Source organism: Zalophus californianus, chromosome 8 (assembly GCF_009762305.2).
Source record: "Zalophus californianus isolate mZalCal1 chromosome 8, mZalCal1.pri.v2, whole genome shotgun sequence".
Taxonomy (NCBI): domain Eukaryota; kingdom Metazoa; phylum Chordata; class Mammalia; order Carnivora; family Otariidae; genus Zalophus; species Zalophus californianus.
Genome location: NC_045602.1, coordinates 22,070,246 through 22,084,312, shown reverse-complemented (window position 1 = coordinate 22,084,312; position 14,067 = coordinate 22,070,246). Strand labels below are relative to the sequence as shown.

General features: G+C 48.8%; 1 protein-coding gene across 3 annotated transcripts in view; it reads right to left on the bottom strand.

The window, feature by feature from the left end:
• The window catches only part of DPYSL5 (dihydropyrimidinase like 5), a 94,705-nt gene that overhangs the window by 19,069 nt on the left and 61,569 nt on the right, over nt 1–14,067 (bottom strand). For all 3 annotated transcript variants that reach the window (XM_027624316.2, XM_027624315.2, XM_027624314.2), the window contains 6 exons: nt 8,311–8,469; nt 5,864–6,043; nt 4,976–5,044; nt 3,417–3,461; nt 1,572–1,647; nt 422–578 (listed from right to left, as the gene is read on the bottom strand). In XM_027624316.2, the coding sequence (XP_027480117.1) occupies nt 422–578; nt 1,572–1,647; nt 3,417–3,461; nt 4,976–5,044; nt 5,864–6,043; nt 8,311–8,469 (686 nt within the window). The remainder of the gene's footprint in view (nt 1–421; nt 579–1,571; nt 1,648–3,416; nt 3,462–4,975; nt 5,045–5,863; nt 6,044–8,310; nt 8,470–14,067) is intronic.

Below are 14,067 nucleotides of genomic sequence, written 5' to 3'. Positions count from 1 at the left end.
AAAACAACGAGAGGAGGGAGAGGGGAAGAACAAAGAGGCAGAAAGGCCCACATACATTCTAGAACCGTCAGAGGCCACATCCCACAGCCCTGCAGTGGTCTTCAGCATAAAAAGCAATGTCCCTTGAAATTCTGAATCACCACTGTTCACGCTTTTCTATAGGCTGCTCTTGCCTCTTACACTTCGGAAGCTCTCACTCCAAATCGAGTGGTCAGCGAAGCCCCATAGGGTGGCAGTTATCTGACGGGCCCCGGAGAGGGTCACCAGGGCCAAGTCATCCCACGGGCACAACGAAAGTAACTCTAGGTCAGATTTGGGGCCGCGAGGACATCACGGTGAAGATGCGTAAATTCCCGGGAAGGCGCCTATTACGAGTTAGTGCTGTGCTCTGGGGCCACAGTGTTCGGCGGAAGCGCCTTACTTGGCCAGCAGGCTCATGAGGTAGGTTGAGGTGTTGGTGTCCAGTCTCAGCGGAGGCACCGTGACGTAGGCGGCCGCGTGGGACCAGTCCTGGTGGTAGTAGTGTAAGCCGGTCAGCGTGGCATGCGCCGTGGTGGTCTCGGCCAGCACAACCTTCCCTGCAAGGAGAGGTCAGAGCAGGAGTAGGAAGCCAACTGAACTGAGAGACCATTGGTCTGAATGGTCTTCGCTGAAGGAGCTGAAGTCAGAGAGGAAGGGACTTGCCCGAGCTCACGAGGGTGTCTGAGAGCACAGCTGGGTTCAAGGCCAGAGCGCTGCATCTCGCCAGGCTGGCTCCAGGCAAGAACAGAAGGGCAGGGGCGCCGAGGAGGGGCAGTGCCGCACTTGGAGGAGCGCGGCTTGGCTGGAGCTCAGGGGCCGCGGGGCGCTGCTGGGAGGAAGGAGGGGCAACAGGGCAGGTGAGACAGGCCAGGGGCTCCCAGGAGGGGAGTGGCGGGACGGGGCAGGAGGGGGCGGGATCTCGCAGGCCGTCCTGCCAGAAGGCTGGGAGCCCTTGCTCTGATTTATAGCCCCAGGTCTGTGACCATGCCTTGGTTTCTCCTGGTAGCAGGACCTCGCTGGCACCCTGAGCCGGCCAAGACCACAAGCACAGATAAAAACCTCCAGGTGCTGCCGGGTGCTCAGCAATAGCAGAAACACAGGTGCCCCGGGGCTTGTATGCGGGGTGCCGGGGGTCGGGGGTGGGGGGGGGCTGTGAGGGAAGTTGGGCTCAGATGCTGTTATTCCTCCAGGGACTTCCCAAGCATCCCCTGAAACGTCCATTGGAACCGGTCCAGGATTTTATGTCGGTTACCAAGGCAACCGCTAGTAAAACCCAAGAAGCCAAAAAAGATAGCAGTTAAGGAGTTGCCTGAAAACTTGGAAAATTTGACCAGACCCAGGGGAGGTGACAGACACTTCCATAAAGCTGTTAGGCAGACAGATGTGCAGAGGAAAACAGTGGTTCTAACGCACTGGACCCAGGCTAGAGCAGAGTGCTTCCGAGGGTGACAGGAGACAGCAAGGCGTACACTGGGCCCCTGGGCTGGCGGGCCCCGTGGGGCTGCAATCCCACCACACATGTGCATGTCCATTCCAGCCCCGGGACTCACCTTGCATCTTAGCAGCTGCGATAACCTCACCGGCCGAGATGCTGGACACGTTGACCAGGTAGATCGGGCAGTGAGTCTAAACAAGGAAACCCAGCGGGAAGGAGAGCGCATCAATGCCATGAACCTGCCAAGCACGAGCGCAGCCGCAGCCAAACCAGTGCTGGCCGCAGCACCTTCCCCTGCATCTCTCAGCCCCACTCTCAGGGTGAGGGTCTTCCACCGGGAATGCGGGGCTGGCGGCCAGAGCACGGACTGTGTGAAGCAGGGAGGAGGCAGGCAGCACCCAGCCCCAGAGTCAGTGGGAATGTCAGGGCAAGCGGTCAGCCGAAATCAAGATGATTTATAACTTAAAACAAGGGACTGTTTTCTGTTCACGGGTGTGAGGACCTAGAGACAGTCGTGGATTACACTCCGTATCTAAAACGACAAAGCCTGCTATATGAGGGCTGCTTTATCAGTAGACAGAATGCACCCTGGACAAGAAACAAAATACAGGAAGTTCAGGGTTCAGGGTCCATGTCAGACGGGACTGGTCTTACAAATGGACACCTGGATTGTAGCATTGATGAGCTTCTCCTTTGCTGAGCTGGACGACAAAGATCCATGTCTTTGCTTCTCTGGACATATGTTTGAACTAAAAAATAGGAAGCTGGACTTGTGTTGTTCAGATCTGTCCTTACTCTGGGGTTTCCATCAGGCAGTAATTGATATTGTAACTCTCATTACGCCAGTAAAACAATGGCCCTGTCCATTGTAAATTGCTAACGGGAAACTTTTCCCAAATGTTATTCCGATGCCTACTCTGCTTATCAAAATGAGAGGACAGAGAGCTTAGGAACTGGCCCGACAGGTCATGTGCTTGGCACAACTTTACTGTCTGATTCTGAGATCTGCTGGACCTCCAACCTCTGTGTTTTCCCTGGTGTTCCTAACACCACCCCTCAGGCTTACACCCTTGGAGGGAGTCCGTGTCTTTCCAGAGGAGAGGTTCTGGAGCATTAGTGCCCACTAGAATCAGGGGTAGGCTACTGAAAACAGATGGCTGGGCATCATGCCCCGTTTCTGATTCAATAGGGCTGCATGGGCCCGAGAATCTGCATTTCTAAACTCCCAACAAATGCTGATGCTGCTGGTCCAGGCACCACACTTAGAAAACCGGTGTTCTAGATGCTACGGTTCAGATTCTCTGAGCAAACTGAACTCTTTATTGATCATTTAGAAGGAGAAATAACCTTGGTCTAGGGCTCTGCTGTTTATAAACTGCCTTTCCTGCTCTGCCCCCTTTGAGCCTCACAACCATCCTATGAGAAGTGATATTACCACTCCAATTTTAGATAACAAAATAGTACAGCAGAGTGGTTGAGTGACTTGCATACACCTGAGAGCTTGTATTTGGTAAAGGCCTCACATCTCTTGCTCGGTTCCCATCACCACACTGCACCTGCACCCCCAGACCCTGAGCGATACCAAGGAAAACTTCTAAGTGGTCCAGAGGTGGAGGTTTAAGCGAATATCTACCGAATTCCTCTACAGGAAGCAGAGTTCAGTTGCAGGGAGGTTCTGTGGCCCCTGAACCCACCTGCCTCCCATGGGAGCCATTTCCACTTGAGCAGTGAAGCCAGACTCAGCAAACTCAAGGGGGTGGAATAGAGAACTGGCAGCAAGGACCTAGGCACCAGGTCTGTGGGAGTAACAACATTCACCCAGCCAACGGTTCTGGGGTCCTGCGAGTCAGGCATGGTGTTGGCAGCCAGGGCAGAATGGGACTCCACCGTGTAGACTGAAGAGTCTGACTTCTGATCCCAGAGTCAAGAATAGGTTGAGGGCAAGCCGGGGTCCACTTACCCTGTTTGCAATGGTGATAACTCGGTGAGTGGCTTCAGCTTCCAACTGTTAGAAAAAAAGTACCGGGAGAAAACAAGCTTCACCATCTCTCCCAAGCAAGCCCACATCTGCTCAAGAGCCCACTTTGTAGAAAGTTCTGGAATATCCAACACAGAGCTGAAAGCGTCCACTGTACCCATAGGGGCTGCATCCCAAGAGCACCAAGCTCCAACCACTCTGCTCCCCCTGAGGCAATCGGAGAACTTAGCACCAGGCATATCCTCGCTGGATGCTCCTCAGGCCTTAAGTAAAAGGCAACAAAACAAAAGCAAACGGAAACCTAGATTCCCATCTCTCCGTGTTTTCTGGTGTATTCTCTCCACAGCCACCTCAGCACGGTAGCAAAGGAACGGTGCTCACGAATACCAAACTGGAAATTAACCCAGACCAGGGTTTCTGAACCTTGGCACTGCGGACGCTCTGAGTCAGATAATTCTTCACGGTGGGAGCTGTCTGGGCACCGTGGGATCCAGAAGCAGCATCCCTCACCTCTACCCACTAGAGGCCAGCGGTGCCACCCCCAGGTGGGACAACCGAAAACATCGCTAGGCGTCGCCCAAGGTCCTCCGGAGAGCAAAATCTCCCCTGGCGTGGAGCCTTTAACCACTAGGCCATGACAGTGATGACTCATGCTATTAATATCCTACAGTCAAAGCCTTGCTCTTGCCCTCCCATAACTGAGCAAAGCCCAGTCCTGTGCTCACCCGCCCACTCCTGTTCTCACAGGCACACCCAGGGCCTTGTCGTTCTGATGGCAGTGCCCTCACATCCTGTCTCTGGCTCCTCGTTCCTCAGGGACATGCAGCCACCACTCTGCACTGAAGGCTTTGAAGAAACGGAAAATAGCTTTCTCCTCACGAATGGTGGAGGATGTCTGAACAGGGTCACAGGACCAGAAGTCCAGTGTGGTCCCTCCGGAGAATTCTCCAGCAGGGAGGGGGACTACTGGGGACGTGTGTGGACGCCCTGCAGCACTGAGCAAGGATGAAAGCACAGGTTAGAAGGACGGCTCCTCATTACCATCGCCGTGGCTCACAGGGTAGTGAGGGGCAGAGCATGGACACGGGTGTGCCTCTGGTTTCCGGCGGGAAGGGTCCAAAGTTTTCCTCAGATGCTCCAAGGGATGTCATTCAGAAAATGCTGAATCACTGCCTTATAGTCTAGAATTTCTTCTAACACCTGAAAGGCCCTTTCACTCTGTCTCCCCCCCCAACCCCCCGCCCCCCATTCAATTTTGGGGAAAGCAATTCCCTCTGTGCTCACGTTGTCTCCCTCGGATCCCTGAAATCAGAATCAAATTGGGTGGGTCTGGTTTCCCCAAATAGTCTTTCCCAAGGAAGCTCAAGGCCATGTCAACCTCAGCAGGGAGGAGGGTGTTCTCTGAAAAGCTTCAGATGAGAATTTCACCCATGGAGAAAGCGATAATACACAACTTATATTTACTGATGTCTCTTCTATCCTAAAGAGTCTATGAATCCATAGGGAAGAGGCTGACAAGAGGCACAGAAAGTTTTCCTCACCTCCTCTGGGCGGCTGATCTCGATTCCTTCTGGGCCTGTGATACCCAAATCTAGCGCCTCCTTGGCACCCTGAATAGAAGACAGAAAACTGAGAGAACCATATAGATACAAGAAAATCAGAAACCCCAGGGACACTAAAATATGCTGGACGTAGCCCATTCCAATAGGCTTCCTACTTTTCTTACTTCTGTAGTATTCATCTTCCAAAGAAGGCAGAATCTAGTAAGGGCTCCCTTGCAGTAAGTCTCTCTTGAGTTTCACTTCATAAGGATTGAACATATTTTTTCCTCTTAAAATTACAGTTCTGTAATTAGCCCACAGGCTTGGGACATCCAAGATAATCGGTCTGAAACTCAGAATTGCCCCCACTGAAAGTCTAGTCAAATCTCTAGCTTCCAGCAACACCTAGATTAACCCAAGTATCCTATTTAATTTCCAGGAGTAAAAAGGGGCTCATCTACCAGTGAGGAGATCGCTAATAATATCTCAGCTTTTTTGGGGGGGCAGGGGGGCAACAGGAAAGCAGAGAGCTGACTCTGATTTATTCTGATGTCAAATCTCATTAAAAATATTTCTTAGAGGTGCTCCAAATTCTTTTGCCATAATGGAATTTAAATATCCTATCATTAGAACTAAGACATCATTATCTAAGACTCAGACACCATTCTGGACTGTAAAGAGATTTTTGTTTCATAGACAGTAGAAAAGTTTGGATTTTCTGACTAAGATTTGTCACCTGGGGTGTCAACATCTCACACTTTCTTTCATAACTTATTTTCTCTGAACGAAATTGTGGGATGGGTGATGGGGGTGGTCAGGAGTCCCCCTGAGAACTGTTTGTATTGGCACCCCAGCCTCCCCCCTTCCCAATATTCTCTATTGCCTTGCCTCGGCCACGAGCTCCCCATTCTCAGCATGGACTCGGGGGATCGCTCCAATGTCCTTGCAAGCGTGCAACACTTGGTAAAGCTCACTGTCCCGGAGCATGCACAAGTCTTTGTAGGTCATGAACATCTGGAACGAGTTGACACCCTTCTCCCTTACCAGTGTCTCCATTTCTGCTTTCACCTGGAGAGCAAAATGCAAAGGCAATGCCTCGTGAGTACAGATGTTCAAGAGGCGGGCTGGCGGATGCTGGCTCAGGATGGTGGGGATGTGGGCCAGTAGGCAGAGTGACTGTATGACCACCCGCCACCTCGCAGTATCTCATTTTCCTCCCACAGGTAGCTGTATGGTTACATGAGCAAACGATGCAGAACTACTTGGTAAGTCGTCAAGCGTCAAGCGTGACACAAATATAGCCTATATTGTTACTGTCCAGGCACGTTTCTGCTATCCCAGAGGCTTGTCCTGTGTTTCTGACTCCAAGTCAGCCTTCTTGGTGAATGCACTAACTAACAGCTTTTACTCCCACGGCTTGTGCCCCCTGCCCCCATAATGGAAGTGGCGTTACAAAGAAGGCACAATAATGCTAAAAATCCAGAGACTGGGGGCGCCTGGCTGGCTCAGTCAGTGGAGCATGCAACTCTTGATCTTTGGGTTGTGGGTTTGAGCCCCAGGTTGGGCATGAAGATTACCTAAAAATAAAATCTAAAAAAAAAAAAAAAAATCCTGAGACCCTGGGAAAAATCGAATTTAGGAATATGAATAAAGCTATATGAATAAGAAGATTCATCCCAACATTATTAGGATGTAAATTGGAAACTGGGATGAGAAAAGGGAAGCAACATTGGTCTGACAATAGCAAAATAGCTTGAAGTTTATCTCCATGAAGACCATGCAGCCAAATAAAAAATGCTCGGGCTTAAGCGAAAGAGTTACTATGTAAAAAGCACCTGTGAAAAAAAGACTGGAAGGAAATAAGCTAAAACAATAGTCGTTGTGTTGGGGGGTGACCAGATGATGGGTTTCTTTCCTATTTTTAAAATCTATAGTTAGAAAAAATTTTTTTGATAATAACAAAAAAGAATTTGAAATTCTAGAGGCATGGAAGTCCCCACAACCTCCGGGGACCTAGGGATGGCTGGCCGGGCCTCAGTGTGACTGAGAATCGGAATGGACACTCTATTCCAGGCCGACTCGAGGGGGAGGGAATAGAGAAGCTTGGGGTAGTGTTGTCCACCCAGGAGGGTGTCCAAATAAACAAAACCCCACTTGTGGTAGGGGCTGGTTGACATTCAGGGTGGTCTGCGCCTTTTCCTTATACCAGGAGGGAGGTCTTCGTGGTGTGAGGCTTGGGGGCCTCTGAGGCCTTTCCTAAGGACCAGGTCGGAAATAACGGAGGAGACTGGGTGAGCCCCACACTCACAGCTAAAACCCAAGGGCAGAAGTACACGAGGCTTTTAATTACCATCTGAGAAGGCAGTCAGGCCCTTTAGGACAGGCTCCACAGCTGAAGGATTTTGTAAAATGTCTTAATGCTTGTTGTTTTGTTTTGTTTTTTTAAAGTAGACTCCATGACCAATGTGGAGTTTGAATTCACGGCCTTGAGATCAAGAGCCGCATGCTCTACCGACGGAGCCAGCCTGGCGCCCCAATGCTTGTTTCTTTTTATGATTCTAGGGCACCCGCACAAGTACCGGCACATGGTGATTAATACAGAATTGAGGAAAGAACGAACACCCAGCCGGCTTCCCTGGGGTAATAAGCAGTAAAACTCCAGAAATGAGGCAAAATCTAAACGCCTATCTGTTTTTAGGAAGAGCAAGGAGGTGGGAATCCGGGGCGTGGCCCTGGGGCCTGGGGCAGTGGGAGGACAGGAAAGCCAGCCGTGAAGGCCACAGAGGTTGAAGTGAGAAATGGCTCCGTGGGAGGCAGCCTCAGCCATGTGCCAGGAGCAGCCTCCGGGCTCTCAGAGTGGGGGCTGGGCCCCCAGAGGGAAGAAGGGGCCCTGTCCATTTGTTTCAGGCAGCACTGAGCCAGGATAGCACCCTCTGTTCTGTTCTGAGCCCTCAGGGCCATGCTGTCCCTTCCAGCACGAAAACGACACGACCCTTGGAGCCTGACTCTTGCCCACTACTCAGCAGCAGCTCCCTTAGGTGTCGCTGCCATCGAGAGATGCTGCTGTGGGCTGAGCAAGGATTCAGAGCTCCCTACACCTCTCTCTTAGGCCTTCTGTGTCTGATGGAAAACTGGCCCTTTAAATTAAGAACAAGTCTTCTCACCCCCTTGTGGAATCTGTGTTTTTTTTTCTTTTGGCATTTTGGGGGGGCTAGGATAGTGGGGGGTCCCCACACCTATGGGAGAGCACCCCACCCTAGCCGACTCCGACCAGACTGCCCTTCTGCCTCAGAGAGCATTCATTCTTCTTTTGGGATTCCAGCCAGCACTGTTACCTTGGGTGCCCACCAGGTGATCCCCACGTGCAGGGCGTAGTCACAGCAGACCTTGGGGTCGGCCAGACCCCGGCACTTCTCGTAGGCGTCCACCAGGGAGGTCTCCTTATCGGGCAGGACGTGGCCGATGACCATGGTGGTTCCTCCAACTAGCGCCGCCTGCAGGGGACAGGAAGAGCAGTCTTGTCACATCCCTTCCCACACGGGAGTCACCGATGCAGGGAGACACGGGGTCCAACTACAGACCCTATCAAGCAAGAGTCCCCAGTGCAGCAACGCTTGGGAAACTGTAAGGAGCTGGACATGCAGGACCCAGTGTGTAACCTTCACCCCCACTGTGGATCCAGCACACAAACCTGCTTCTTCCTCGTCTCGGGGTGTGGCTCGGTGCTTTGGAAAAACCACTTTGTGTGTTACCAGAGCCTGAGGCCAGCCTCTCCTTCCCAAAGAGCAGACTGCCCCCACCCCCAACGATTCTGGCCAACTGGACTATATAGATGACACAACCAATGCTTAATGTAATGTGTCTATTTATAATATTTATTTAGTCACCCGGACGTATTTAAATCCTAACGAAGCAAATGTTAATTTGGATATATCATTTTGTTTTATTCTCTCCTATTTCATGAAACAATTTTATTATTTATTTAAAATATTTTTTATTTATTTGATAGAGAGCACAAGCTTCGGGGAGGGGCAGAGGGAGAAGCAGGCTCCCCACTGAGCAGGGAGCCCGATGCGGTGCTCGATTCCAGGACTCCCAGGACTCTGGGATCATGACCTGAGCTGAAGGCAGAAGACGCTTAACTGACTGAGCCACCCAGGCGCCCCTTCATGAAACAATTTTATTCAAAGTTTTCACATGCACCTTCCACATGGGGGTTTTTGTCAGTTTTTCCAAGCACATTTAGTTCATTTCCATTTATCTTGTTTGAGATAGAGCACTTTTTAGGTCCCTGTATGATTTATCAATGAAAAATTATCCTATTCACAATCTAGACAAGATACCAACTTGAAGAGAAATCTTTAAAAAGCCTCACTTGTAATTAAAAAAAAAAGCAGCATACCTCCAGGAATAATTACCAAATCTGTATTAAAGATCCACCTCCCCCACACATACTTTTTTTAAAACCAGTTTGTTTGGGTGACCTGCACAAGCTTCCAGAACTAGCATTGACCAAAGGCTGTTCCAGGCTAATGTGTTGTTCCCAAACAAAACTTCATCAAAATAGAATAATTAAGAGAGGTCTCCACTACTCTGTGAGTGCTCTGAAAGAAGCTGACTCTCTTTTTCCAATGAGTAAAAGTTTGGACAAAACCTGTCCTTCAACTTGGGCCAAAATTTGAGTCCCACTCACCACCTCCCAGCTGGATAACCTCAGCCACATTACTTAACCTGTCTGAGATGCTTTACCTATAATAGCTACTATAATAGTTACTTAACCTCTCTAAGCTTTACCTAAATTAGCTTCCTTGCTGGATAGTTGGGGAAGTCAAGTGAAACATCTCGAATAAAATGGATGGAGTGAAGTCTGTCCTAATGTGTGTTTAATTATCCACACTTTGGCTGTTTATCTCCATTTCTGTAGGGGAGAAAAACAGGACAATGAAATTGTCTTAATGATTTCATGCTTCTCTAGTCAAATCCTTGATCACAAATCGGAAATATTGCTGGGGAATGGGGAGCTGAAAAAAAATTCAGTTCAGTGGCCAAACAACAATTAAAATGAAAACTCTTGCAACACAGATTTTCCACGCTGACCCTGACTTGGCCAGGGAGAAAACTCTCCATGTTGTCAAGATGTCAGGGATCCCGGGCGCCTGGGTGGCTCAGATGGTTGAGCGTCTGCCTTCGGCTCAGGTCGTGGTCCCGGGGTCCTGGGATCGAGTCCCGCATCGGGCTCCCTTTTCCTTGGGAGCCTGCTTCTCCCTCTGCCTCTCTCTCTCTCTGTCTCTCATGAATAAATAAATAAAATCTTTAAAAAAAAAAAAAGATGTCAGGGATCCCACTTCTTGGATGGCTTAAAACAACCAACAGAGGGCGGTAGTTCTGCGGTACACAAAGGGGGAACCGGGATGGGGGTGAGGTGGCAGGGAAATGAGGTAAGGGAGGAGCAGCAGATTTAGCTTTACTAGTTGGCTTCTATTTGTGATCTGGCTGGATCTGCCAGGCTGATTCATCCTTGCAGCAGGTGGTTGTACTCTCTTCTGCCTTGAAATGCATTTCTTGCCTTTACACGTGGACATGGGGTGTGTCGGATATTGGGAATTATACACTAAATTGTTTTATTTATTTTATACACTTGTTTTATTGGTTCTAGATGGCTTTCCTTTGCGCTCCCCTCAGTATGTGTGTGGCCTTGGATAGAAAAAGGGGGACCTGGAAACAGCACAGTATGATAAGAGAGCCAAGACTTTTCTTAAGATCTGTGGGTCCCAGAGCAAGAGTAGAAAAGGAGTCCATGTGGTGAATCTCTAAATAGTTAAAAGTTACAGATCAAGCTGTTACACAGAATACATTCTATCCTCCTACTACTCTGACAAATGTATGGCTGAGAAGGCCAGGCCTGAATTTAGAGCTCTTGGGAGTCCTTGTAGCTCTGAGCTACATTGCAGGGGATGTTGGCCTTCAGCCTTTGCACCTGCCTCCAGCTCACACCCCTGACCCTGGGGTTCATCCTGCAGCCTGCGGGTCTAAGATCTGCTCACTACCTGCAAAATGCTGCCCTTGGACCCAGGCGTGCACACACTGGTAGTCTGGCCCCCAAGAGGACGGATTCAAGCTTTCATAGGTCCTGGAAGTGCCCAGGACCACTCGTTACGGAATTCCAGGGATCCTGAGTCTAGAAGAGGACAATGGGCTCTGGGCAGACATGGCCCCTCTTGCCTGAGTCTAAGGACAGTAACTGAAGAGTTCTGGTAGGTGTCCCAGGACGGTGGTGCTGACTTTCCCACTTACTGGCTGGAATCCAGGGCCAGCTGGGTGCCCACTCTGCACCTCACCTCCTGGGGGCCCAGAGATGATCCAGTGGCAATGGATGTGAGAGCATCTGCAAGCCAGGAAGGGGCACATAAATATCTGGAATAATTATTTCTGCTATAACCTCTGGCCTCAAAACAAGAGTTTAACAGGATCAGCAAATACTCCCCCAGCTGCAGGCTCAGGAATCCAGACCAGATGCTGGATGTACAAGGATGTACGAGCACTTGTTTCCTGTCAGGCAAGATATACAGAGCTGGCTTTGAAAATATGTACAGTTCCAACCCACGGGATGAATGCCGACAAGCTCTGTCTTCCTGGGAGTGTGATATCACAGATGTGACAGACCTTTTTACTGTCATCCCACACAAAACAGCCTTGTAGAAATCAACAGAGAGCATGACCCAATCCTGTTCCTGAGGCTTTCAAAGGGATTATGTTTACAAACACGGGGCTGTGTGACTGCTGAACGTTCCTGGTTTTATGCAAAAATGGTGTTGGTTGAGCAAGCTGTGGACGATGTTTAATGGAAGTCAACAGAAATGATGTTCATGGAGTCTAAGTCATAACATGGAAAAAGGGTGATACTATAATGAGCAAAAAAGGCAGAATTCAATATGTGTACCCAAGATGCTGAGAAGTATGTTTAAACACATAAGCACCCACACAAGGGAAAACATGGGAGGAAATAGACCAAAACATTAACAAGGGCTGTTTTGAGTGATGAGAGTCTGAGTTATTTATTTTTTTCTAGTTTTCTGAAATCTATTTAATAGACTATATGACTTTATTTATAATATCCTTTTTAAACATAAATTTAGAGGAAGCTAAATATTTAACATTTAGTTAACCATGTGAGGCGCCTGGGTGGCTCAGTCGGTTAGGCGTCTGACTCTTGGTTTCAGCTCAGGTCATGATCTCAGGGTCCTGGGATCAAGCCCCATCGGGCTTCCTGCTTAGCAGGGAGTCTGCTTGAGATTCTCTCTTTTCTCCCGCTGCCCCTCCCTGCTCCCTCCACCCCACGTGCTTGTACTCTCTCTCTCTCAAATAAATAAATAAATCCTTAAAAAAATTTAGTTAACCATGCTTATGTGTTCAAAATACTTTCTTTTAAAGTTATGAAACAATTCAAACATACAGTAAAAGTATAGAAAATAATACAACACATAGGCATGAGCCCACTAGTCAAACATAACAGATTTAACACTTTCTGCTGTTTTTTAAAAAACATTAAAAAAAATGGAATACAAGCAATCCAACCAAAGCCCTCCATCTTGTTCTCCCTCCCTCTCCCCTGAGGTTGATATGAATTGCTCCCATCTGTTTTTATGCTTTGACTATGTTTGTTTTGCGAATTTAAAAAATTTACACAAATGGTATTGGATTGTCCATACTTTTTTGCAGCTTGCTTTTTAAAAAAACTCAACATCTTTTTTTTTTAAGATTTTATTTATCTGATAGAAAGAGAGCGAGAGAGGGAACACAAGCAAGGGGAGTGGGAGAGGGAGAAGCAGGCTTCCCACTGAGCAGAGAGTCGGATGCGGGGCTCAATCCCAGGAGCCTGGGACCATGACCTGAGCCGAAGGCAGACGCCTAACGACTGAGCCACGCAGGCGCCCCAAAACTCAACATCTTTAAGATCTATTTCATTCACTTTAATTAATTGTATGAATACTTCTCCACGTAGATATTCAATTCCGAGGTCATGGATGTTTACCACCACACACGGTGCGGGAGTATTCCCGCTCACACATGAACAGTCCCCACGTTGAGGGTATACGATACCAGGAAGCGGATGTGTAGCTTCGCGGCGCACGCGCACTTCCAATTATACCGTCCTGGCCCAGGGAACAGCCAACTTACCGGGGTCTCCCGGAGCCTCGTGGTTTACCACAACTGCCCATTTACCAACACAGGTCCTTAAGTTTTTACGTAAACTGCTGTCCAGCCAAGCACCCCCACTGAGTATGTGGCATTTGTTTTTATTGTGAATGTGGGACTTCACATCTCTCACTATTAAGTTAATATGGATATTGGGACCATTTGTTTAACCAACAGGCACAGCATCATGATACACATTTGGCAGGAGATGAAACATAACGAGTATTTCAAACGGTTACTGTTATTTGTTTTTGACATTTGTGATATTCTGCTGGGTAAATCTGGAATTACTTGATGTTCAGTAATGATCCCCTCCATTTGTTTCCCAATAAAACCCAATATACTTAATGGTAATCCATTTTATGACCCACTTTCCAGGCGCACCCTTGGCCAGAACTTGTACTGAAACTCAACTTAAACCTGATAGAAAGCTCGCCTATATGCTTCAGAAGTTCATCAGATTTTTATCTTCCAATTCCACACCACTTCCTGCCCTGCAACCCTTCTCCCAAAGAAGCTTGTTCCAAGGCTGAACCTATAGGTCAAGGCACAAACTGTGCTCTGCTGTTGAGAAGGCAGTTGGGCCAGAGCTAATCCGTGGGGTTTTTCACTGCGGAAGGGGGAGGGGCTTCCTGGAGTGTATAGAATGCTCTATACATCTTATAGAAAAGGGGGTTTGGGCGCCTGGGTGGCTCAGTTGGTTGGGCGACTGCCTTCGGCTCAGGTCATGATCCTGGAGTCCCGGGATCGAGTCCCGCATCGGGCTCCCTGCTCAGTGGGGAGTCCGCTTCTCCCTCTGACCCTCTTCCTTCCCTCTTGTGCTCTCTATCTCTCATTCTCTCTCTCTCAAATAAATAAATAAAATCTTAAAAAAAAAAGAAAAGGGGGTTTGTTTT